Raw genomic sequence first — 26,190 nt, 5'->3', positions numbered from 1 at the left:
AACAAAACATGCTCATTAATTGCTATCAAGGCAGTTTGTGATGAATTCCTTGAAATTCATGGAATATAACAAGAAATTAAGACAAAGGATAAAATTGACATTACACTTCATTTTGTCTTGAACAGGTAAGGTTTTGGTATCATAAAGGACAGGAGAGACAAAGCTTTTCCCCCTAAGCCAGTTATTTCTGTTTTTCTGATATACTGTAGTTGCTAGATCAAGAGTATATAAAAGTGAATCCATCATCACTATGGGACTGATCATTCAAAAAAATAAAATTCAGCTGACGGTATACCAAGAATACCATTGTGATACAAAAAAAGTTATACCAAAGAAAGTTTAAAAAAAAAGTGAGAATAAAAGTTTAGAGCTACACAAGACAAAATCTGGTAGCAAATCAACTCTTTCCACTGCAGTAACACCAAACCCTGCCCTAAGCCACCTTGGAAGTCCTTCAATTAAAGGGGAAGGCATTCAAGGCAGGAGGTTCACACAGGCAGTTAAATGAAGAGGTTGTGCTCTCCTGATTTTGCAGCCTTAGAAAACTGGGCCATCCCATCACTACTAACAATGTAGGCAGAGCAGCAAAGACAAGAACACTTCGCTTTTGAAGATAAATCCCCACAGGAAAGCTGCTTTGCTCTGTGTGGGTAGAAACAGGGAAGAAAATGGTCACATCCTCTAGCACTTTTATCTCCTTGCTGCCTAGCAACTCTCATAGGCAGAGTGCGGAGAGGGAAAATTCTATGGAAGCCCAAGAGTAAGCAGACACCGTGTCTTATGAGCTTTAATAACACTATCTCTGTGAGGTTTAGTAACATGACCTCTGAAGAGCTGCCCCCAACCGAGAAGGTCTGGAAAGTATTCTTACTTCTTCGTGTCTCTTCATGTCGAATCGTATTTCTGGTTGGTTCTTGGGGCTTTCTCCTCAGGCTGCCAGGGGGAAGAGGAAAGTTGTTGTATTATTTGTAGCCAAAGGAATATTGTGGTTTAAAAGTAAGCAAGCGTAAGCTTAATAGCACCAGTTTCCACCACCTTCTCACTCCAGCATCTCGACAGGACAATTGAGCAGCAGGTGTTTCTGCTGGTGCCAATCTAGAGCCAAGGAGTACAGCTGACTCCCTCCATCACAGAACTAAAGCCCCTAAGGACACGAGTGAGCATTCTTCATTCCAGAGCAGATCATCTGAGGCCAGATTAAACCAGAGAAGCTCAGCCAGAGATTGCTAAGTCTGCTAAGTTGCTTCAGTCGTAGCCAACTCTGTGTGACCCCATAGACAGCAGCCCACCAGGCTCCTCCGTCCCTGGGGTTCTCCAGGCAAGAATACTGGAGTGGGTTGCCATTTCCTTCTCCAATGCATGAAAGTGAAAAGTCAAAGTGAAGTCGCTCAGTCGTGTCCAATTCTTAGCTACCTCATGGACTGCAGCCTACCAGGCTCCTCCGTCCACGGGATTTTCCAGGCAAGAGTACTGGAGTGGGGTGCTGAGCCCTAATCTTATCAGTAACCCCACCCTTGAGCCATTGCCATAAAAACTCTTCACCAAATCCTCCCAGGATATGGTTTAATAGACAAAACTAACAAGACATCTATAGGAACACAAAAACTCTGTATTCTTTAGAAAAACAGAATTTCTCAAACAACTCTAGGTTGAAATTTGTCTAGGTATTAGATTACTGAAATACTTTTAAGATTTACAATATGCAATAAAACTGAAAATAAGTAAAAAAAACAGTACATGCACACACAGTAACAACTTGAAATTTTTAACAAATCTTCAAAAAAAAATCTAAAGTTAGGTTATTCAGAAGTATTGAAAAAAATTACTAAGCAAAACTGTTTAATTGTAACTTGTACATCAAACACTAACTGCTTTACACTTAAACCTCTCAACAACACTTAGAGGTAGATGCCTTGATCTCCATTTTCCAGGTGAGAAAACAGAGGCACACAGAAGTCGAAAAGCTTGCCTAAGATTATACAGATAGTAAGCTGCAGAAATCAAAAGACGCTTACTCCTTAGAAGGAAAGTTACGTCCAACCTAGATAGCATATTCAAAAGCAAAGACATTACTTTGCCAACAAAGGTCCGGCTAGTCAAGGCTATGGTTTTTCCTGTGGTCATGTATGGATGTGAGAGTTGGACTGTGAAGAAGGCTGAGCGCAAAAGAATTGATGCTTTTGAACTGTGGTGTTGGAGAAGACTCTTGAGAGTCCCTTGGACTGCAAGGAGATCCAACCAGTCCATTCTAAAGGAGATCAGTCCTGGGATTTCTTTGGAAGGAATGATGCTAAAGCTGAAACTCCAGGACTTTGGCCACCTCACGCGAAGAGTTGACTCATTGGAAAAGACTCTGATGCTGGGAGGGATTGGGGGCAGGAGGAGAAGTGCACGACAGAGGATGAGATGGCTGGATGGCATCACTGACTCGATGGACATGAGTCTGAGTGAACTCCGGGAGTTGGTGATGGACAGGGAGGCCTGGAGTGCTGCGATTCATGCGGTCGCAAAGAGTCAGACATGACTGAGCGACTGAACTGAACTGAACTGAAGCTGCAGAAGCAGAATTTGATCCCAGGCAGCCTGGGTCTTCCTGGTTCACCAGGGCTTCCCAGGTGGCGCTAGTGGCAGAGAACCCACCTGCCAATGCAGGAGACATAAGAGACATGGGTTCAATCCCTGAGTTGGGAAGATCCCCTGGAGAAGGACATGGCAACCCACTCCAATATTCTTCCCTGGAGAATCCCATGGACAGAGGAGCCTGGCGGGCTCCAGTCCATAGGGTTGCAAAAAGTCAGACACGATTGAAACGACTTAGCACAGAGCCTGGTTCTAAGGCATACATCCTTAACCACTACACTGTGTAATTTCATATAAAAACCCATAAGAATGGCCAAAACCATAAACAGGAAAATTCATAGCCTTAATATCTTTTTATATTAAAACAAAATAGGCTAGTTAACACAGGACGGCAACATGGCAGCAAACTTCAGTAAATGAGCCTGTTCCCTTCTTCCACACTAAAAACGGGCAGGGAGTGGGGAGAAGGTAAAAAACAAAAGAAATGGTATTACCTTGGCCAAGGATTACCAGGGTCTATGTGGATGATATTAGGTAAGACAAGTAGACTCATGTATATATTTTTTAATATATTTATTTTATTGATTTATGTGGCTGCACTGGGTCTAATTGTGACATAGGATCTTTAGCTGTGGCACGTGGGATCTAGTTCCCTAATCAGGGATTGGGTCCAGGCCCCCTGCATTGGGAGCGTGGAATCTTAGGCACGACACCCCCTGGGAAATCCCCCTTGTATATACATCAACACAAGCTAAGGATTGGTGTGAATCATGGATCTGACTAGCAATGCCGCAAATATTAGAGCATCTGTGCATATTGAGTTAAAATTAGGTTTGTGCATATAGAGTCAAAATTTCGTTCTAAGTTATTACATCTCTAATGACTTTGATTACAGTAGCTTGCTAAATTGCTATAAATGGGGGCCTCTAGGAAAAAGTGTTTAAGAGTCCACACTGTGGTGTCAGATCTCAACTTGAGGCTACAGCTTGGCCACTAGATAGTTTTATGATCTTGATGTAGTTATTTAACCTCATTTTCCTCTTATATAAAGTGGGAAAACCATCGCCACCACAGATTCTACCATTACAGAATAGCTTTGTTCTTTCCTTTTATATGTGTTCTATGCACACAGCACAGGAAAATAAGATGGTTATTTGCAGACCAAAAACTGACCCTCAGCTCTCAAAAGTTAAAGTAGGCAGAAGTACCTTATCAGAAGAAATTGTAAGACTTCACGTTCTTTGTAATAATGGGTTTGGATATTAGGACAAGCCCTCTTGAAAACAAAAACACGCACAATAACACTATAAAGGAATTCCCATGGCACCCCACTCCAGTACTCTTGCCTGGAAAATCCCATGGACGGAGAGGTCTGGTGGGCTGCAGTCCGTGGGGTCGCTAGGAGTCAGACACAACTGAGCGACTTCACTTTCACTTTTCACTTTCATGCATTAGAGAAGGAAATGGCAACCCACTCCAGTGTTCTTTCCTGGAGAATCCCAGGGAAGGGGGAGCCTGGCAGGCTGCCGTCTATGGGGTCGCACAGAGTTGGACACGACTGAAGTGACTTAGCAGCAGCAGCAGCAGAGGGCCCTAGAATTCCCTAGAGGACTTGGCACTTTTACTGATGGATTTCCATCCCTTGGCTGAGGGACTAGGATCCCATCCGTCGCACAGCAGAGCCAAACACACACACAAACCCCAAACACTAAAATTTCTGGGTAAGTGTTAAAAAACAAACGAAAAGCAGATATCTTTCTTAAAAGTCAGAGGAGCTAACACCATAGTTAGAAATAACCAGGACCAAAGGAACTCCAGAGATAAATAAGCAGAGAAGCCACTTTTGTCCTGAGGGCTCTGTTGCTCCCACTAGACTTGAACTTGCATGTGAATGACTTTTGGCTGCAAATGGGACACAAGTCAAAGCTCAGACTCACACCAGGTGGATGTCTAGAGGGAGATTCTCCCCTCAACAAGCCTGAGGCCCAAAGGTGAGGGTGAACTAAAGGAATCCAGGTCTTCTATAAGATCTTGCATTCTAAATGGACCCAGACCTCAAGCCTTGAACTAAGAGTGTTGCCAAGTGTCCAAGCTCACTCTTCTCGCTGTACGACAGGCCAATGAATCCAAGAGACAAGGTGTTGTTGAGGCAAGGAAAATTACTTTATTCTGAAAGCAGCTGACCAAGAAGATGGCAGGCTAGTGCCTCAAAATAACCATCTTATCATGGTCTGGATGCCAGGTTCTTTTATAGATCAGAGATGGTGGGGAGGTGAGGAGGCAAAGTGAAAAAGCCGTTAATCTTGCAAACGTCTACCAGAATGGCAAGCGTCAGACAGGGGCTGTGTTAATTTCTTCCTTCCTGCCATCTATAGGTGGACAGGGTTCTGGAAAAGAGCACTTTAACAGTTAGGGGGAGGGGCAGGATTCTCTGAGGCAAGCCATTCTGTATGATTATAATAACAAAAGCAATGAAAAGCAAGTCAAAGAAACAGTTCCAACATGGAGTCGGAATTGGCTTCTCCTCTGCAACAAGAGTAGGATAGTCCTGGATTAGAACTGCCCACCTGTGCCATGCAGAAGCAAACTCAAATGCTTCCTGCACGAGTTGTATTCTAGTTCTCCACTTTTTTCTAGAGATAGCTCCAAGTACAGTAGTCCAGAATTAATGATGAAGATGGACACCAAAGTTGTTACCATGACGAAGAAAAGCAGAATCAAACATGTGTGCTCATGTGCACACTGACACACACAGATCCACAAGGCATAAAAAGCATGTCGTTTATTATGTTTAGTGAAATGCAAGATATGCTCCATCTACAGGGAATAGGAGACTTTTACCAAATGAGAAAGAGAACCAAACAGAACTTCTAGAATTTAAAAAATATGACAACCAAAGTTACGAACTCCATGGATAAGTTAATAGCAGATTGGGAACATTCATGAATAGGGATAAAAACCAAAAGAAGTTATCCAGAATGTAGCCTGAAGAGACAAACAGCAAATGCAGAAGAACTGGTAAGAAATAGGAGGTACAGAAGTGAGGTCAAGGGCATTCAGTTGGGATCCCCAAAGAAGAGAGTGGGAAAGAGAATACATTTGAAGAGATAACGGCTGAGGATTTTTCAAATGAATTCTGATTCAAGTTCAGTTCACTTCAGTTGCTCAGTCATGTCTGACTCTTTGCGACCCCATGGACTGTAGCATGCCAGGCTTCCCTGTCCATCACCAATTCTTGGAGCTTACTCAAACTCAATTCCATTGAGTCAGTGATGCCATCTAACCATCTCATCCTCTGTCGTTCCCTTCTCCTCCTTCCTTCAATCTTTCCCAGTATCAGGGTCTTTTCAAAAGTGTCAGTTCTTCGCATCAGGTGGCCAAAGTATTGGAGTTTCAGCTTCAGCATCAGTCCTTCCAATGAATGTTCAGGGTTGATTTACTTTAGAATGGACTGGTTGGATCTTCTTGCAGTCCAAGGGACTCTCAAGAGTCTTCTCTAACACCAGAGTTCAAAAGCATCAATTCTTCAGCACTCAGCTTTCTTTATAGTCCAACTCTCACATCCATACAGGACTACTGGAAAAAACATAGCTTTGACTAGATGGACCTTTGTTGGCAAAGTCATGTCTCTGCTTTTTAAAATGCTGTCTAGGTTGGTCATAGCTTTTCTTCCAAGGAGTAAGCATCTTTTAATTTCATGACTGCAGCCACCACCTGCAGTGATTTTGGAGCCCAAGAAAATAAAGTCTCTCACTGTTTCCATTGTTTCCCCATCTATTTGCCATGAAGTGATGGGACCAGATGCCATGATCTTCGTTTTTTGAAAGTTGAGTTTATGCCAGCTTTTCACTCTTCTCTTTCACTTTTATCAAGAAGCTCTTTAGTTTTTCTTCGCTTTCTGCCATAAGGGTGGTGTCATCTGCATATCTGAGGTTATTGATATTTCTCCTGGCAATCTTGATTCCAGCTTGTGTTTCAACCAGCCTGGCATTTCACATGATGTACTCTGCATGTAAGTTAAATAAACAGGGTGATAATATACATCCTTGACGTATTCCTTTTCCTGTTTGGAACCAGTCTATTGTTCCATGTCCAGTTCTAACTGTTGCTTCTTGACCTGCATACAGATTTCTCAGGAAGCAGGTGAGGTGTCTGGTATTCCCATCTCTTGAAGAATTTTCCCCAGTTTGTTGTGATTCACACAGTCAAAGGCTTTCACGTAGTCAATAAAGCAAACGTAGATGCTTCAAGAAGTTCTATAAATTCCAGTCAGAATGAATAAAAATACGTCCACATTTAGACACATCATTGTAAAACTGCTGCTAATCAAAGACAAAGGAGCTACTCATCGAAGAAGTTTAAGAAAAACCAGATTTTTTTTCTTTTCTGTTTTTAATTAAATAATTTTAAATCACAGTCATTCTAGTAGATGTGAAATGGTGTCTCATTGTGGTTTTGATTTGCATTTCCTTAATGAAGTAACCCAACCCCTTGGAAAGTCAGGATTACCATTTACAAAATGGGTGGAGTGCTTATTTTACAGGTTTTCTGTGTAGAATAAATAAGACAGAATCGGACATGACTGAAGTGACTTAGCAGCAGCAGGATTATCTGAAGCACAGAAAAATCCAACAGAGAGCAGATGATGGCACTGATGCTCCAACAGACTTTCCTAAAAGGAGCGTCGAATTAACAGTAGCAAGACTGAAAGCATTAGAAATTATTTTTTCTTTTCATGTGTTGAAGATTGGTATTAACCTAGAATTCCATTTCCAGTGAAAATATTTCTAGAATGAAGGTGAAATAAAGGTAATTTTAGAAAACAAAAACAGAATTTATCATCCAAATAAAAGAAAATCTAACCTACTGTTTAGGTAGCAAATATGACCAAACTAAAGATCAGAGATATGAGAAGGATTTATGAATTCATCTAAATAAACACTGAAAGCATAAACTAGATCTTGCAGGTTTTAAATATAGAAAGGTCATCGCATTTTCCAGAAGGAGGGTAGTTACCAATTAACATGTTGCGATTTTTAGGATAACATCTAAAAGGAATAGAAAAAGAATGTATAATGTCTAAGCTAGTAGAGGAAAAATGGAATTCTAAAAAATTTAAGATATACATAAAGGAAAAGGGTGCAACAAAACAGGGTAAGTACAAGCACAAAATAAGATGTCAGAGTTAAGCCCAAATAAAACAATTAAATTCATATTTAACTGAATGGAAACATGTATAAAAGAATAAAGAAATCCCCTGTGAGCTGATATAGGGTGATTTTCAGGATATAATTCTTAAATGAAAAAGCAAGATGCAAAAATTATATGTCACTTTTAGTGTGACAAGGAAAAAAGGAATATACATACTTATTTTTGCAAAATTAATCAAAAAGAACTGAAATCAATGGCCTATAGGGGTGGCGAGGCTGGTATCCCCAGGATGGAAGGGATAGAGAAGGGAATGAGACTTAAGCAGACTTTTAAGAGAATTTTGCCTTGAACCATGTCTATTTTTTATACATTCAAAAAATAGATTGAAACAAGAATGGGAAAACTTTAACACTGAATTCAGACACAAACAAAACCATATATCACATTAATATATAATTACCCAGAAGAAGAAAAAAAAAATTCTGAACGCATACACTAACAGTACGCCCTCAAAGGAAGAGTTCAGTCTTAGGACAAAAACAAATCTTAAACTAGCCAAAGTAAGTTTTCTGTTGATGAAGTAATTATGAAATATTTTTAGTTTCCTGCAGGACTGAACAAACACACTGTTGGAAACCCAAGTTCTCATTGAGGGAGCAAAGAGGTACAAATAGCCAATGTAGGCAGAACAGAAAAACACCCCCATGGAGTTAGGATGAAGTTGGAGGCACTGTCAGCAGAAACTTGAGATTTCTTAGCTCTTTCCCCAGGAAGGGCCTGGAAGCAATCACATCTCTGCACCAAGGAGCACACCTAGCTGTCGGATCTTAGTTTTGAATACTATTCCCCACTACAAAGGAACAGCAGGCTGGCTCAGAGAAATGCCTGCTTTCAGGAAAGTGAAAAGGAAGCCCGGAAAGTTTTCTGGTACCAAAGAACTTAAAAGTGCTCAAAACTGATGGAATCCAGGGTCTTAAAGGTCACTATGATCAAATCTGGGGGAATCTAAACTTCAAAACCATTAGTGACAGGACTAGATTATACCTCTGAATAAACAAAATAATTCATAAATCCACTGATTCTAAAATTGCCTTTAAAATTTTAGATGGGGCAAAGAGGAGTGAAAGGGACGTTTTCCATAGAGTAGGTGTCAACTAACAGGTGTAGGAAGAATGAGAGAAATAGAAAAATCATTATTTTACATGAGTAGAATCACCAATGAATGATAAAATATGGGGTAAGAGATAGTTGGGGGGCAGAATGTGGAGAAATTGACAGACATCCACCTTAACCTACTTAGCATCAGTAATAACGGGACGAACTGCACTGTGCACCCCTCCCACATCACACTGAGGGGAATACCGCAGGGAACACCTCTGACAAAAATGTTTACCTGGCCCTGATCATGAACATCGAATCAGACAGATGCAAATATACAGAGGGATGTCCTGCAAAATACGTGAGGTAGACCCTTTAAAAAGGAGAAAAGAGAGAAGAAAAGGGAAAAGGAAAAAAAGAGAGAGGGAAAAGAAAAAAGAAAAACAACAACCACAAAAGTCTGGGGAACTGCTCTACCTATAGAGGAAACTAAACGTGGTTCTTGACCCTTAATTCGGTCCTGGATGGGAGAAAAACATTTGAAGACTTTATTGGGACAACTGGGCGTATCTGAATGCTGCTGCTGCTGCTGCTAAGTCGCTTCAGTTGTGTCCGACTCTGTGCGACCCATAGACGGCAGCCCCCCAGGCTTCCCGTCCCTGGGATTCTCTCTCCAGGCAAGAACACTGGAGTGGGTTGCCATTTCCTTCTCCAGGGGATCTTCCCAAACCAGGACTGTATATTAAATGATAATATTGTATAAATGTTAAAGTTTTAGAGGATAATTATCTTATGGTAGGACAATGTCCATATTCTTAAGAGATAAAGGCTCAGTTTTCATCCACTTCAAAGAAGCACATATGTGTCTGTATAAGAATATGGACATTGTCCTACCATAAGATAATTATCCTCTAAAACTTTAACATTTATACTCTTGATGAAAGTGAAAGAGGAGAGTGAAAAAGTTGGCTTAAAGCTCAACATTCAGAAAACTAAGATCATGGCATCTGGTCCCATCACTTCATGGGAAATAGATGGGGAAACAGTGGAAACAGGGTCAGACTTTATTTTGGGGGGCTCCAAAGTCACTGCAGATGGTGATTGCAGCCATGAAATTAAAAGACACTTACTCCTTGGAAGGAAAGTTATGACCAACCTAGATGGCATATTCAAAAGCAGAGACATGACTTTGCCAACAAAGGTCCATCTAGTCAAGGCCATGGTTTTTCCAGTGGTCATGTATGGATGTGAGAGTTGGACTGTGAAGAAAGCTGAGCGCTGAAGAATTGGTGCTTTTGAACTGTGGTGTTGGAGAAGGCTCTTGAGAGTTCCTTGGACCGCAAGGAGATCCAACCAGTCCATCCCAAAGGAGATCAGTCCTGGGTGTTCTTTGGAAAGACTGATGCTAAAGGTGAAACTCCAATACTTTGGCCACCCCATGCGAAGAGTTGACTCATTGGAAAAGACTCTGATGCTGGGAGGGATTGGGGGCAGGAGGAGAAGGGGATGACAGGATGAGATGGTTGGATGGCATTACCGACTTGATGGACGCGAGTCTGAGTGAACTCCAGGAGTTGGCGATAGACAGGGAAGCCTGGTGTGCTGCAGTTCATTGGGCCGCAAAGAGTCGGACACGACTTGGCAACTGAACTGAACATATATAAATAAATACACATAAAAATGATATACATATTCATTTGTATATACACATATTCACAGAGTGCAGCAAAGTGTTAATAACTGGCGAATCAAATTGATGTTTATTACTCTTGTGAATGTTCTGCAGACTTAAAGTTTTGAAAAATAAAAGACTGGGGAAATTTTAAGTAAGGTTTATTCATTGAAAAGACAAATATTGGTATACTAGGTAAAGGGAGAAAATCCAGATAGATATGCAGTGCATAAAGGCTACATTTAAACCTAAGGATATTAAAAGAATGAAAATAAAGAAGATTAAAAAAAGAAAGCTCAGGTGGCTCCATCAGACAAGACCAATTTTAAACATGAAGCATTAGCAGAAAGAAGAGTTATCTCAATAATTTTTCAAAAAGTTCAATTTACAAAGACGAGATTAAAAAATACTCAAAATGTTTATGTGAAATAAGAGGGCTTCAATATATAAACCAAAACTGATACAACTACAAGAAGAAATAGAAAAATCTACATTCATAGTAAAAGACTTTAACCTATATCTCTGTTATTGATAGACCAAGCAGCCAAAATAGCATTCAAATGAGAGGAGGAAGAAATTGAGACATTCAAGGACCCAAAGTTTAGCAGCCACAAACATCTTCTAAAATACTAAAGGATAACTCTTACCAAAGAAAAAAAAAGAATCCAAAAGAGAGACAGAGTACAAAAAAACAATGGCAATCAAGAAAGCAATTAAAAAACAAAAAAGAAAAAAATCTCTAAAAGCTCTTTATTACAGGGAAAAATAATAATCCTAGAAATAATACCTGAGATTAGGAAGGAGGGGGTGAAAGCATGCAAACATTATTTTGTACAAGAGGAAGTGACAGATTCTGGCTAGAGCATAGAATATTTAGATACACATCAAAAATTTAAGGTTATCTAGTAGAAAAACAGTTTGTTTCTGAACCACTAGAGTAAAAAACAAGAACAAAAGCAAACACACAGGAAATTGATCAAAAACAGGAAAGGAACAAACAAGAAAATAAGAAGCATGGTAAAACATAACATGTCAATCCAACACGTGACAGTAACAGATGGCTTGTGTGAGGGGAAGCAAAGCTACGAGCTATTTACAAGAGACACTCCTAGAACAACAGCAAAAAAAAAAAAAAATTGGACATAAAAGGATGGAAAAAACATCAGAAAATGCTAACTAAAAGAAAATGGGTAGGATAATATTAATCTCTGACAAAATAGTGTACAATCGCTAAGAGGAAACAATGAGGGATGTTCTTATATTTGGCAAATCTAATACAGTTATGTTAAGTTTAAAAATAAAATAAAGTTAAAAAAAAAAAAATTACAATCCACAGAAATCCCAAGAGTCACAGTTGTCCATTATCCCCAGAATTTCAAAGTACTTAAAGCAAAAAATCCTTGTAAAATATTAGAGGAAAATCCATAACCACATTACGTTTAACACCCTTAAAATCCACTCCTAGATATTCTGCAGGTTTCTCCTGATAGATTAGCAAAGTCTTACAGTCTTTTTAGTGTGTAAGTTGGGTCTTCCCAGATGTTAGTATATCCTGTCCCTGGAACGAGCAGAGAATTGACCCTAGTTACAGGCTAATAGTGGGCTTCCCAGGAGGTGTTAGTGGTAAAGAATCCGCCTGCCAATGCAGGAGATGCAGGTTCAATCCCTGAGTTGGGAAGATCTCCTGGAGGAGAGCATGGCAATCCTCTCCAATATTCTTGCCTGGAGAATCTCATGGACAGAGGAGCCTGGCAGGCCGCAGTCCATAGGTTCGCAAAAAGTCGGACAAGACTGAAGCAACTTAGCAGGCACACACAGGCTAATAGTAACAAGGGCTGGTTGTGGTGGGTCTTGAGAAGGAGCGTCCTCTTTCAAGACATCTGCCCCAGATGAGGTGAGCATGGAGTTTTCCAGCAAAGGAAAGCTCGTTTCTTCAGATATCAGAGGGCAAGATACTTCTACTGGCAAAGGAATCAGAGTGACTTGCAGTTTCAAGAGTGTTAGTTTTACCAGAATATAACCAGCTGTTCCTATTCCAAGTTCCAGAATCCCATTCTTTCCCAGTCAATGCCCTAATCTGTAACATAAGATACTTGGCATCACTGTGAGTTTAGCAATCATAATTCAACCACCCACACAATTAAATTTTGTATAATCTTTCAGTGATATCAGCCCTCTGGCAACAAGAAATAATTCTTGTAAGGGCTTAATAGAAGCTCTTGACATTCTGTAGTCAGGCCGTGACTTAAGAGTTGAAGGAGCTGAGCCTGTCATTTTCTCTCTGTAAACACTCTAGTACCCTCAGCACAATCCACCCCAAGTCACAATCCTCATCGTCATCATGACCGCCATTAACAGTCCAGCAGTTGTTTGAGATTCCAAGGCATTTGCTTCCATTGACATTGCATCACAGTTAACCACCGGTGAGAGCTTAATTAACTGCGATGCCACTAAATTACCAGCATCCCATTTCCCATGGGCAAGGAGCTGAGCACTGCACTCAAGCCCAGACAAATCCCCAAATACCATTTGTGTGTATGGCTGGAGAGGCGAGTGAAAGCGAGTGAAGTCGCTCAGTCGTGTCTGACTCTTTGTGACCCCATGGACGGTAGCCTACCAGGCTCTGCGATCCATGGGATTTTCCAGGCAAGAATACTGGAGTGGGCTGCCATTTCCTTCTCCAGGGGATCTTCCCAACCCAGGGATCGAACCCGTGTCTCCTGCATTGCAGACAGACGCTTTACCGTCTGAACTACTAGGGAAACCCCTAGTGAAGAGAGGATGGGGACATCTATCTACTGGGACCGCTCCCGGTATCAATTCTATCATAGTCAGACTCCAGGCAGAGACAGAAACTACACGGGAATTTGAACATTTGAAACCATATATAGATGCTTAACACGAAGAACTATTTTCAGGGAGTACACACTAAAAAAGAAAGAATACCCTAGGGCTGAGGAAGAATAGCCAAGCAAAGAACAAACTTTCCCAGGCTGAGATTCAGATCTCCTTCCAGAGGACAAGACTGCAGCCCACTGGGTGGCAGAGAAGCTCGAGATGGCCGGGGGCAGAGCTGGTCCACGGTGGGTGAGCTGAGGCTGGTGGTCAGGTATCGCAGGCAGAGCACACAGGCCAGGGGCCGGTGATGCAACTGGCTGAGTGTCCTCCACTTAACGCTGGCCACCATGGGGCACCCTGCAAACTGGCAGGCAACCCTTTCCTCCAGCACCTCTACTGACAAATTTAGCATTGTTCCAGACGGCAAGGAGTCTGGCTCCATCATCAAGGCAATGAAGGGCAGGATGGAACACAGCAGTTAATAAGTCACTGTCTAACTTACTCGCTGTCCACCGCACCCCCTTTCCCTTCAGCCAATGCCACAGCCGCAGGGGCCCTTTACCTGGCCCTGAACCCTCATTCTCAATGGGGCTGAGTCCCGGTCGTGCTGCCTGAGATCTGCTGCAGGAGTTGTCTGTCCATCTTCATTATGGGCACAGGAAACCAAGGACAGAGCCCGGGGAAGGCCCAGACATCTGCCATGCACCTGCCTCTGAAACTTCCTCCGGCGGCGTGGACCCTAACCCTCCCTTGAGAGTGTGTCAACCACTCGAGTCCACTCTGGGTTGTGCTGTGGTTCGTTTTTGTGGCCCATTTCCCTGGTAGTTACTCCTGAAGGAGTGCCTCCGGGTGGCTCTCTCAACATCCAAATTCAACAGAAATTTCCCTGTGCCTCCTGAAGGAAGCATTTGTCCTCTGGGCACAGAAACCTCTCTGACAGGAAGAGCCCAGCTCCACGGGGACATGAAGCACTGTGGAAGTAAGTTAGAAGGAGTGGAGGTGGGGGTACAGAGGAGGAAACTGAGGCACAGGGAGAGTGGATAACTTACTGAGGTTGTACAGGTATAAACAGCAGAGCTGGGATTCCAAACCAGGCCTGACTCCCAAGTCCATGCTGTTTTCACCACACCATATTGCTCCCGGCTGTCTGCCAGGCCGCGGGGAAATACTGGGGATGAATACACGAGCAGACCCCAATCCACCGGTGCTCTCGGCTCCTGAGTCACCTTCAACTCACAGACACACAAGGCCCACGGTTAAGCTGGGCTACTTACAGTACTCGCTGCCCATTTGTGCTGTTTTGTCACCCAAAAAGCAGCCCCATTTCCCCAAGAATGTCAAAACCATGAGGCTCACCTTAGGAGCTAGACTCTCCTCTGATCTCAGAGCAGTGTGTTTCCGAGAATGGAAACACTACAGCAAGGACCAGAAATGGGTCCTGACCTTGGGCAGTTAGACGACCACACTTCCTATCCTGTGGGTAGCAGACACTACTGTGTCTGGCTCAATTGTGGTGACGATGGTTTTGCAGGAGGGAAAAAGGCAGAACTGGTGACGAGTGGGGAGAAATCTGAGCTTCTCAGAGAGGATCCACGGACCTTTCAGGACGCCTCCAAGCCCGAGTTCATCTGTTTGTTCAGAAAAGGAGCAACAGCTGTGAAGGACTCAGGGCTTACAGGTGGTTAGGGGTTATTAACGCCACTCCTTCTAGAGATGGTGGGCGTGGCTAACACAGCCTCCGAAGACCTATTGATGATGCCCTCCAGGCAGTGCAAGCTAATGGGAGCAGGAGAAACCCGTGGCTGGGACCCACGGTAAAGGCAAAGTGGTTTGTTTGTTTAAGAAGCAGAATCTAATAGGAAAAGAAATGGTCGTGCTGTGGCTCTTCTCCTTGAGGATGAAATTTCATAATATGACTTTCCTTTGTCTAGGTCACCTCCAAGACCAGGCTCCTTTGTGAGTTTAGAGACATGATCTGATTGTCCAGCTCTATGTGCTAGGACAGGGTCAGCCCTTACTCATCCCTGTTTCCCTCTTACTGATGAGTCAAGTGAGCTGGGAACTTGGCTCACCTCTGGGAACGTGGTAAAATGAGAAGTACCTTCAGCTGCCCATGCTGCTTCTACACGCCTCCTCCAAGCTCCTGGAGCCTGGCCTCACCTCCTCCTGTGGTTTCCCCCAACTGATCTTAGTTCTTCCAGCCCCTGCTTTCAGAGCCTGATGAATCTGATTCACAAGTCGGGGCACATGGAAGAGACCAGTCAACAGCCTACCACAATTTTGGTATATTTTTTAAAGAACAGAGCTTTCACCTTTTAGTGTCAATTGGAATTACTTCACAGAACCCGAAAGGGCCCATATGACTGCTATGTGATCTGGAGGGGCATGCCCTGTCCACATGCCCTTCTGAGAAGAACAGCTGGAAGCAGCCTGTAGGAACAGAAGGATTCCACCCTGGCTCCCCCAACCATCAACAATGCTAGTGAACGCCTGCCCCCAGAGCAATCAATCCAGATTGCTGGTCTGGCCCCACAAGATGAGCTTTGCAAATCATATTCCCTCCTTGGGAACCGGAAAACTGAAAGCAGCTGGAAGGTTCCATAGGTGGGAAGTCATATAGCAGCAAAGCTGTATAGCTAGGGCATCAAGGAGCTCTTTAGCTGAGAGAAAGAGCAGGAGAGAGAGTTTCCTCACTCCTGGCTGCTCTCAAGGCTTCTATGCTAGTCCAGTGAGCCTGCACCGTTCGTGGCCTGCTCTTGGACGCCCATGACATTTCCTCTGGAACTCAGACCCCACCAGAGCGCTACCTGGAGGATGAGCATGTGGGCCCTCAATCAGCAGCAGACCTTGGAACAAAATCCCAGCCTCCAGACCAAAACTGACAGATCTATCCTCAAAAGCACGGGTGGTCCTGAAAATTCTTGACAGTTATGTGGCTGAGGCCCCACACGTCAAAAGGGAGGTCTGCCCCATCAGACGCCAGCAGGCGTGGGCTGGTTACCAGCTTAAGTCAGGGCAGTTGTGGCAGTTGGAGGAAGGCCATGGAGAATGGCTTCACACCCTTCCCTAAATGAAATGATGCCTTAAAAGCTCACTATAAATTATCAGGCTGGCATAGTTTTAAAATTGCTCCCATCCAGACTTGGCTCTGCAAGCCTCACTCCCTGCTCAATGGGGCCCGAGAAAAGTCGGGTGTGGCCCTTCAGAAAGACAAGGGAATCGCCCCTGGTCTGGCACGCAAACCAGGTCCGTAGGTGGAGCTAAAGTAGTCTCTTCAAATTTGGGTTGCTCTGCATCAACTTGAGTTAGCATGAGTCAGGATGTAGCCAGCAGAGAAGGAAGAAAATCTCTCTCTAAAGCTCTTGGGGGAGATTCTGTAGGTCCCTGTAAATAAAGAAATACGGTGCTGGTGTCTACCTCGTGACTTGGGTTAACTCATGTTCTCTCCATGGTGGTTCAGAAGGTAGAGTCTGCTTGAAATGCAGGAGACTGGAATTCAAGCCCTGGGTCAGGAAGATTCCCCTGGAGAAGGGAATGGCAACCCACTCCAGTATTCTTGGCTGGAGAATTCCATGGACAGAGGAGCCTGGCAAGCTACAGTCCATGGGGTCTCAAAGAGTAGGATTCAACTTAGCAACTCACACATACAGTGTGGTAGCTGTGGTAAAAACACAGGCACACAGCCTCCAGAAGAGGAAGAGAACCGCTCCCTCCTTCAGCATTCAGGCTCTCTCAGTGACATCCAAACATTTTTCCACACCTTCAGGCAACTTTTGTAAAAATAAGTACCCCCTACATATTTGAAAGTTGATATCTGGTTTTCATCTTAAGCTTAAATCATTGCAAAGAGTAAAACTTCCAGTAAATATTGACATTTTAAGTTAAAACTGTTCCATGACTCTCTTCAATGTAACAATAAAACTAGACTATGAAATAGCATGACTGGAAGGTGAGGTGGGGGAACACTAGGAGTGGGGATCCTCTTTAGGGAGCCAGGATCTGAATGACCCATCATTATCCAGGCAGATCGGTAGGAGCAGACCACTCTAGGCAGAAGGAACAAGTGCAAAGGCCCTGCGGCAGAGGCAGAGGCAGACTTGTTTGACAAACAGAAAAGTCCTGGTGTAGTGAGAGATAGGCTACCAGGGGAGATGGGGCTGGACCGTGGAGAACTCTGGATGCTGTCATGTTGATCTCTTTGTTTTACCCCTCCACACTCTCTAGGTTATGCCCCTCTTTTGAGCCACAGAAGCCTGACCAGACCTGTGGCCTTCTATCAGTGGGCGGTTGACTGGTGACTTATAGATGTGCGTAGCCCAGGGTGCATTTCAGCAACTCTGATGAGGAAAAAGCCAGAGGTGGGGTGATAACTACCCAGCTCCCTTCTTGCAAGGTTCCATGGGCTGGCTGGGTTCCTTCAGTGAAGGTCCTAGCTCCTGTCAGGAAGCCACTCTATTCCTCCCCTTTCCCGCCTACAAGTCTTGGAGTCTGGAGTGGTACCACCTGCTTTGGAAGGTTGGGTACTGGACTCTCTCTTATGGTTTCCTTACTTGCTCCCCACCTTGGTGAAAAGTCTTTTTATTTAACTCTCCTACAATTACCCTAATTTGTAAGTGTCATCCATTTCCTCCTGGGACCCTGGTTGGTACTCCATGATTAAGTGGTAGCATTTTATTCGTTGTTTCTTAAATCCTCTGATAACAGTCTTCTACCCTGTGAAGCTACATCACAGACCTTTTTTTTTTTTTTTAAGATTTGTTTCTAAGCACCTATTACAGGGTTATAAGAAAGGCATAGGGACTGTATACGCAATGCGCAGCAGAGCCAAGAGATGCTTGAGAGACAACCAGTCCATGGAGAACAAATTGCAGTTGGAGGCCATGAAGTTCAAGTCTGGGACAGCATTCCCATGCACAACCCTCTCTGGGGAACACAAACTCCATCGCCCTCCCCAGGTTCAAAACTTCCACTTCCCCCTAGTGTTAGTTGGAAAACTTTTAGCCATAACCATATTTAGTCATATCTGGGGAGGGGTCGGGTCAAAAGTCAAAAAGAAGAAAAAGAATGTATATATGCTTACGTAGCTAAGGTCACAGTTACTGCTAACATACTTCTCTGGGAAAGCCTGGGCCAGAGGGCTCAGGACAGAAAAACAAACCAAGCCAAATAAAACCTTTCCCTTCGGTTGGGTGGATCCTGGCTGCTTTCATTCATCTCAATCCAAGAATCATCCTGTCAAGTCATGACTTTGTCACACTGTGGGAGCCTTAAGTGGCTGCAAGGTCACTGCTGATTGGCGACTCAGTCCATGTTAATCGCTGCAAGTCACGGCTGTCTAGTTTTCTAAAACGTGTTTCCTTCCTCAAGATCACATTAATTTACTGACAGAAGGAAATCTACAGACAGCCCAGAAGGAGTAAGAGTGAGAACAGGACCTGGTACAGAGGGAAGCCTCCCTGCTATTAGAAAATAAGCCAGGTGCCCAGCCCCAAGTGGCAGCTCCAGGATGGGATGGGAGAAACCCTGGTGCCTTACATGGTACCCCAATGTTCTGCTGTCCCCTTCTGAGAAAGCCAGAAAAGGCTGAGAAGTGCAGGGGGCCCATGAAAATAATAGTAAGAAAGGATGTAGAAGTTGGTTAAAAATAAAACTTATCAGATGAGAATTAGGTCCTGAGAATGTTATCTCTTCCCCCAGGAGGATGGAGAAAAAAACTGCATGTTAAGGAGAACACAGGCCACAGGATGAATAAGCATAAAAATATGAGGAAATGAGCCAGCAAACGTGCCAGTCCTGCGGGAGGGCTTTCCAGGAGGTGCTGACCTTCCAGGAGAGGCAGTCACCCTCCAGGGATACAGAAGAAACTGGCCAAGGGGCTGATTCTGGTGGCAAGAGACATTTTTTCCCTCTGTACTTTTTAAAAACTGATTGCTTCCTTTCCCCATCCATGCCCCCGCCCCATATGCATTCGTTACCTTTTCAGAAAAATATCGGTGTTTGGAAAACACTCTAGGGCAATTTCTACTTCTCAGCATTTTTATGGCTGGTAACCCTGTCCTCAGTGAATTTTTCAAAATCTAGGTAGTAAATGCTTAAACTGGGTGAGGATGAAGGAAGCTGGCAGCAAGCAGCCAGGCCTTGGCTGCTAGGAACCCACCCCCCCATGCCACCCCCAACCCTTCACCCCCCACCCCACCCCCCATCTTCAACAGCTTTTCTGAGATTTGCCATGAAATTGGGCTGCTCCACAGCTCTTTTCAAAACCGGCCTACCACACACCCACTGAAGTCCCATTACAAATAATACATGAAGTCCCGAATCTTCTACCTCTACGTCCGCCAGGCATTCATCATAAGGGATGTGCCGTTTTCGCTCAAGAAATAGGCACAAAACAAAGACTACCTGTGAAATTAATTTTTAATAACCTAGTGCAAATAATGAATTTCGTTCCGCAGCTGCTCTTAAAATCTCTATGCAAAACTGCGACAATAAAGCACAACAGCCATTCCCTATCTGAGATGTTCCTCTAACTTCAAAAAAAGAATCACAAAATGGTCTTTATAAAATTTCTGAAAAATCTCAGCACTCAGGAGCACAAGCAGCAACCTACTTCAAAGAAAGCTTTTCTAAGTACAATACTAAGTTTACCAAAGGTCAAACAAACAGGATTCAAACAGAAATCTGGTGCTTTTTCCAACACTGATAGTCTTTCAGGGTATTTAAATAGGCAAAAGAGCTGTGTTTTAAAGAAATGAAAATGACATCCTTCTACAAGCACCTCAAAAAGATTAGCTAAGAGACTATCCAAGAGCTTCGGAGAATTACAAATGTTTCTGAATTTCCACTCAATGTCACTGAGAGGGGATGTTGAGAATTGCCTACAACGACAGAGCCTAGCCTAGCTTCCTCTCTTGATTTCCAGGTATCACATAGAGAATAGCCAGTAACAGAACCATGCTGACATCTCAGTCTTAAGCCTAAACTGGAAAGTTAGGGTGTATTTAAAAAAAAAAAGGTTTCCTTTCCTCCCCTCAGAGGGCATCAACCTAGGGACATGAGGAGAGCAGCCTGGACATTGTCCAAATGTCCCCATGCCCCGCATGCCCTGTGGCCTGCTGGGAGGCTTCCAAATTGTACCCGGGAAGTATCAGTCTGTTTTCTCTTCCAGAGGGTCCACACTGCTTAACTCTGCTCTGTGGGGGATGGTATGCCCCACACAGCTCATACCCAGGGTTAGCCTGAGAGACCAATGTTGCCCATATTCCCAACTTCCTTCATGATCCTGGGAGCCGTGCAGCGAAGATCCCATTGCAAAGACAAGGGAGACTTCATCTATGCCATTGATGTTTTCTGCTCATGTGGTTTCTTCTGAATAACTGACATTCATTTAGGATGCTGGGCATGAGAACCTTGTTGATAACCTGAGCCTCATGTGAAGCTAGCAAGCAGCAAACATTTAAAGCTTCCTCTCTCCCGACTCCACTCATTCCTGCTCTTTTGTCTGGCATCTCCTCTGCAAGAAGGAGACACCCAAGACAGCAGATCCTGAGGAGCTGGAAGCTTTGGATGCAGTACTCCTTCACCCCATGTCATGTCATATCATGTGTTAGTCGCTCAGTTGTGTCCTACTTTTTGCAACCCCTGGACTGCAGCCCCTGACAAACCACCCAACTGCTCTGAGACCGTTTCCTCATCTGAAAAGAGGAAGAGTTGACAGAGGCTGCAGAGAATAAACGTGCGAGAGCACGGAGCACAGGCCTGGAACAGAGCTACTGGCATATGTAGAGACATCTTACCAGCTGCACTTCATCGTGACTTGGACCTCTTTGACGCTGGCCTTGCAAATGTAAGAAAGATAAGCCATAGTAGGTCCAGGATCTCAAAGGACCTAACCTATCAACACAGAGATAGCAATACATTAAAAATCACTTTTGGACAGGAATAGACTGATCTGAAAGCAGATTGGGTCTTAAATATACACTAGCATATATCATTCAAGAGTTCAACTATAACCAGCTTCATCATGAAAAGAGCTATTTCTGTTTTGACAATAGTTTCCAACCACCTCACTGCTAATGCTGCTGCTGCTGCTAAGTCGCTTCAGTCGTGTCTGACTCTGTGTGACCCCATAGACAGCAGCCCACCAGGCTCCCCCGTCCCTGGGATTTTCCAGGCAAGAACACTGGAGTTGGTTGCCATTTCCTTTTCCACCTCACTAACCAGTACTCTTTTCATGCCTTTCAAAAGATTCAAGACTGAAGCTAAGTCAATTTTGTATTATTTTTATTTAAAATAACTTTACCAAGAGCATTCTTTGGACTTGTCCTCACAGTTGATCAAATGTAAAAGTACCTGTCGTGTCCCAACCCCTATTTTATACAAACTGCTGGCTCAGCATGGCACTTCCCATCACTGCTTCCTAAACCACAGGAAATTTCAAGACCGAGGGACCGAAAGAAATTAGGATGACCCAGCCTCTAAAAATCCTGAGTTATGTAAAGAAGAAAAACAAAATCATATCTGAGTAGATAATTCCTGATTCAGACAGCCCAGCAGCTAATTGGTATTAACTACTCTACTGAAGATCTATTTAATGCACTTAGGTAAGACTTTTTATTTCCATGAAATTGGATCTTTGGTCCAAAATTTAATCTCCTGCCAAGGACGCTGTACTATGTAGGTGACGTAACATGTCATTGCCAGGAATATAAAGAAATTGATCCGATTATTTGCTAAATAATGTTTCTTCATCAGAGCTAAGTCTTCCTCTAAGTGGGCTGTCAAAGAGAGGAGCAAAAAGCAGTCACTATTAGTTGGATCTTCCAGGACTCCAATTCAGCCACGAAAAAAATCAGTGCACTAAAACCTGATTTAATATAGATTATTAGGTTATAGGACCTTTGTCTGGAAGGAATAAGCAAGGCCTACGAGGTCTGATCATTTTGCAAGTAAAAATATTAACTAAAATGAAAGCTATAAGACATAGTATTGGAATGATAGGATATTCCTTCAGAATATCATCATTATCATTCTCATGACATTAATAATCATGGAAGAAAACTTACCTACCACTATAGGGAACATAAAATTCCTAATAAACAACTTTGTTTCTTTCTGTCTTGCTGAAGGTTTTCAAAACTGCTCTGAAGGAGGAATGTAGTCTGGCCTGTCTAAAGCTATTCTTACATTACTCCCATGGTCCCTGGACACAGAAGGGCAGAATCCTCCTCAGTCTTCAGATTCACTTTCACAGATAAGAAAGGACACTATGACCAAAGCTTTCTATAACCTTTAGCCTAAATTCACACGTCAACAAGAGAAAGGTATGTGTGCACAACAATGCTAGAGAGCCCTTCCTGCCCAAGATGGAGGAAATGAATCAAACATTAAAACGCTAAGGCAGGAGAGTGAGTTTATTCAACAAGTATTTACCGAGCCCTTACTATATGCCAAGCACTATTTTATGTGCTAGGAATACATTCCATTGATTAAAAAATACAAAATCCCTGTCTTCATTGTGCTTACACTCTAGAGGAAGGATACCAAACAATGAACATAATAAATAATTTACATAGTAAGTTAGAAGGTAATGAGTACTACAGGGAAAAAAAAAAAAATAGAGCAATTGTGAGAATGAAGACAAATCTTATTTGGAACATTTCCCAAACCGGACACACACAAAAATATGCTTCTTTCTTGGAAAGTCTATGTGCCTGTCAGTGAAAAAAGAAAATATTTCTGGCCCCTTAATGTTCATGGGATTTTCAAGCAAGAAATTACAGGGGTTTTAAAAATATGAAAGTGGAATTGAAAACTAAGCAGAGTAACTTTCATAAAAGAGGAGCTCCATACAGAATTTGTGAGGCATTGGAATCTGTGTTTACTGCTGGAGAAGTTCCCACAATTCTAGCAAATTCCATGATTCTGGTCACACTGCCAACCACAGTAGATCTGGAGACTCAAGTGTCGAAGAGGCTACCAGGGTCAGAAAATGTGGAAGAACTCAAGTAGCTTTCCAGGATTTTTTGTTTTATTTTCCATTACCTTTTTTAGAATACAGCCTAGTTTTTGTGATTTTCTTGTTTCATTAGAGTGAGCTCACTAAAAAGGAAAAGTGAAAAACAGGAATGCCTACATTTCCAACTCCATTTCCAATCTCAAATTGTTTAAAATGCACACGTTTATTGTATATCAGCAGACCCAGGTTTTTTGACACTGTTATCAGAGGTTGTTGGCTCTGAACTACCAGGAAGATTTTTTTTCCCCTTTAAATTCAAATTTCATTTCAACAAAGCAACCAAAATAATTAATGAATTAGGTTCTCTATGTACGAAGTGAAAATAGACAATAAATGGTGTCATCTTTGATCAGAAAGTTGTATTTCAGCAAGATGGGGCAGAGGCAGCAAGTCCAGGTTACAGGACCAGGAAAAGGGAGTGTCCACCCACAGGATACTTAGACATTGATTACTATAACAGCAGCCTGTTCTAGAGGTAATAATGTCATTGGGTTGTGATAATTCTCCAGAAACCGCAATAGCCCAGGATTAGGAACATCTGGGAATTGTTCAGATGACACACATTTGTTTCCTGTGTTAAGGCTTCAGTGATGCCTGTCCATGGCACCTGTCACCGTTTTCTTTCTTTGCAAACCTCCTCCTTTCAAATTAGAAAGTGTACATAAAGTGCAGGTAAGATTCAGTCCCTCGCCCGTGCTTTCAGATTCTTGCTTTGATAGCCAGGATTACCAAATCTAGCAATTAAACCGCTGGCCAACTAGGTTGTCTGCAGGTATTTCTGGAGTTAGCAAATGAGTTCATCTGGCAAAAAGAGTGTCTGAAGGTAGGTGCAGTCTTGGCAGGAAAACACAAAGTACCATACACGAGACAGGGATCTGAGTAATGCAAGCAGGGGGCGGGGGGGTGGGGGGGTCCTTGTCACCGAGTCACTGAAGAAAAGGCCTTCTTTGGATCTCAACTCTTAAAGCAAATTCAGAAACTGTTACTAAAAGTGAATGAGGCCAGCGGATTTCAGAGCAGGGTCAGTCCTCAGTAAGGGCAGGTTCAGTCTTCCCTGGGTTGGGAACAGAAAAGAAAACAAAGAGGTTAAGGAGCCAGATCGGATGAACTTCATGTCACAAACATCACCCCTAAAACCTCCAGCAAATGCTTCCCATCTCATAGAACAAAGCTGAACAAAGCACCTCCTGATGGGACTTAGAAAAATGTATTTTCTTTGGTATTTGCTAGGGAGACTGTTCAAATAGGTCATAATGTTACATGACCTATTACATGATGTTACATGCAATAGGTCGTGTAACATTACATGATACATACATGTTACACACATGTTTACTGTAGGATTTCTTAGGTTAATTTTTTTTGATTAATTTGCCCATAAACACAGTGACTCTTCAAGAAAGAGATACTGTATGTAACAATTCCCACATTTGGGGACCAGCAATTTACCTTCTCACAAACTATTCATAACATGTCTTTCAATATAATGTATTTTGGGAAAATATGCCTTGTAATGCTGGTTGGAGGGGACAGGAAAGACATTAAGTCATATTCAGTTTATATTACATGAGCCTGGTTTTTATACTGAGAGTCACATTCCCATACCAATATAATAATGAACCATGGTAGTTGGGTTCCATTGCATTTCCTTTGTAATGTGCCAAAACCATGGGCAAAATTTCATGTTATATTTGATGGGTGAATATTAATGATCAAAAGTTAACCATATCCCATCTATTACAAACTGTCCCACAGTCAATTGGCATTCACAAGGGACGTTCTTTGCATTTTTTTCTGTTTTTTTTCAGCAGAGCTAAGGCCAGGGTTTCAGAACTAAGTCCGTCATGATGTCAATATGTGTGTGTATGTGTGTATAGATAGATAGATAGCTGAGACTGAACAGAGTACATTAGCATATACATTAAAAACTTAAATAAAAATCATGGATTGACTTGAGCAAAAGTCACAGAAAATTATCAAACACATACTAGTTAAATTCCTGAATTTCTTTTTGGCTTCTGCCCTTTCTTCAGCATCAAAGTACCAAACAGTCATGGCGTATCTGTGAAAGATAAGCAGATATTAGAAAAGAGGTTTAAAAATATGACCAAAAAATAAAAATACTATAAATTTCACATAACAGACATTTGTAAAGCCAACATTTAAAAATTTTCCTATTATCAAAAGTCCATCCCAATTTTAATTTAAAATAAACGTCTCTGGTTTCAAGTCTATTTAAATGTAATAAAACATGTAAGGAATTCCAAGTATGCACCACCCATTATCCTGGGCGGTGGGAATTCAAACTGTCCTGTGAATACAGCAGCCTCTTTCTCAAGGAGCTCAGGCTCTAGCAGGGAGGGGAAAGGCAATTGAACAAATAATATAACAGGTCCAGATGAACTACACAAGAAAGGGCTAGAAGCGAATCATTCAGCGAGTCATTCAGCTAAAGCCTGAGGGACCTAAGCTGGTGGGGAGAACACAGAGATGAGGAGTGAAGCTTTGAAGAATAACTTATTGAACAACAAGACGTTAAAATTCTTGACTTTTGTCTTTAGTTTTGGACATTGAGGCAAAGAAGCAATGGGATATTGGTACCGTCAAGTTTTCTACTATGTCCCATTTATGGGCTAGACTATACAGGAATAATTTTATGCATGAGTTTCCAAAAAGTTTTGTTTCATTATTAGTAGTAGTTACTGGAATTTCTATAGGACTTGAATTTTTCCAAAGGCTTTCCGTCAACATGTGGTGTTAAGGTTTCCCCTGTGACCCTAGTCATAGAGGAACTGGGGAAGAGCGAGGAAATTCTGCACAAATGACCAGGACC

At 42.6% G+C, this 26,190-nt stretch overlaps 1 protein-coding gene and 1 long non-coding RNA gene across 2 annotated transcripts in view; both read right to left on the bottom strand.

Moving 5' to 3' along the window:
* Positions 1 to 771: 771 nt before the first annotated feature.
* LOC123330894 lies at positions 772 to 15,316 on the bottom strand. Its single transcript, XR_006547174.2, has 3 exons — positions 14,696 to 15,316; positions 14,389 to 14,565; positions 772 to 933 (listed from the first exon to the last, which is right to left on the bottom strand). It is a non-coding gene; the product is annotated as an uncharacterized LOC123330894 (long non-coding RNA).
* A 7,418-nt stretch (positions 15,317 to 22,734) lies between these two features.
* The window catches only part of EGLN3 (egl-9 family hypoxia inducible factor 3), a 29,604-nt gene continuing 26,148 nt past the window's right edge, over positions 22,735 to 26,190 (bottom strand). Inside the window, exons 4-5 of the mRNA XM_006056954.4 lie at positions 25,346 to 25,419; positions 22,735 to 24,411 (exon numbers count right to left, since the gene is read on the bottom strand). Of these exons, the coding sequence (XP_006057016.1) occupies positions 24,380 to 24,411; positions 25,346 to 25,419 (106 nt within the window). The 3' untranslated portion in view covers positions 22,735 to 24,379. The remainder of the gene's footprint in view (positions 24,412 to 25,345; positions 25,420 to 26,190) is intronic.

Source organism: Bubalus bubalis, chromosome 20, assembly GCF_019923935.1.
Source record: "Bubalus bubalis isolate 160015118507 breed Murrah chromosome 20, NDDB_SH_1, whole genome shotgun sequence".
In the NCBI taxonomy this organism is placed as follows: domain Eukaryota; kingdom Metazoa; phylum Chordata; class Mammalia; order Artiodactyla; family Bovidae; genus Bubalus; species Bubalus bubalis.
This window is presented reverse-complemented; position numbering and strand designations above follow the sequence as displayed.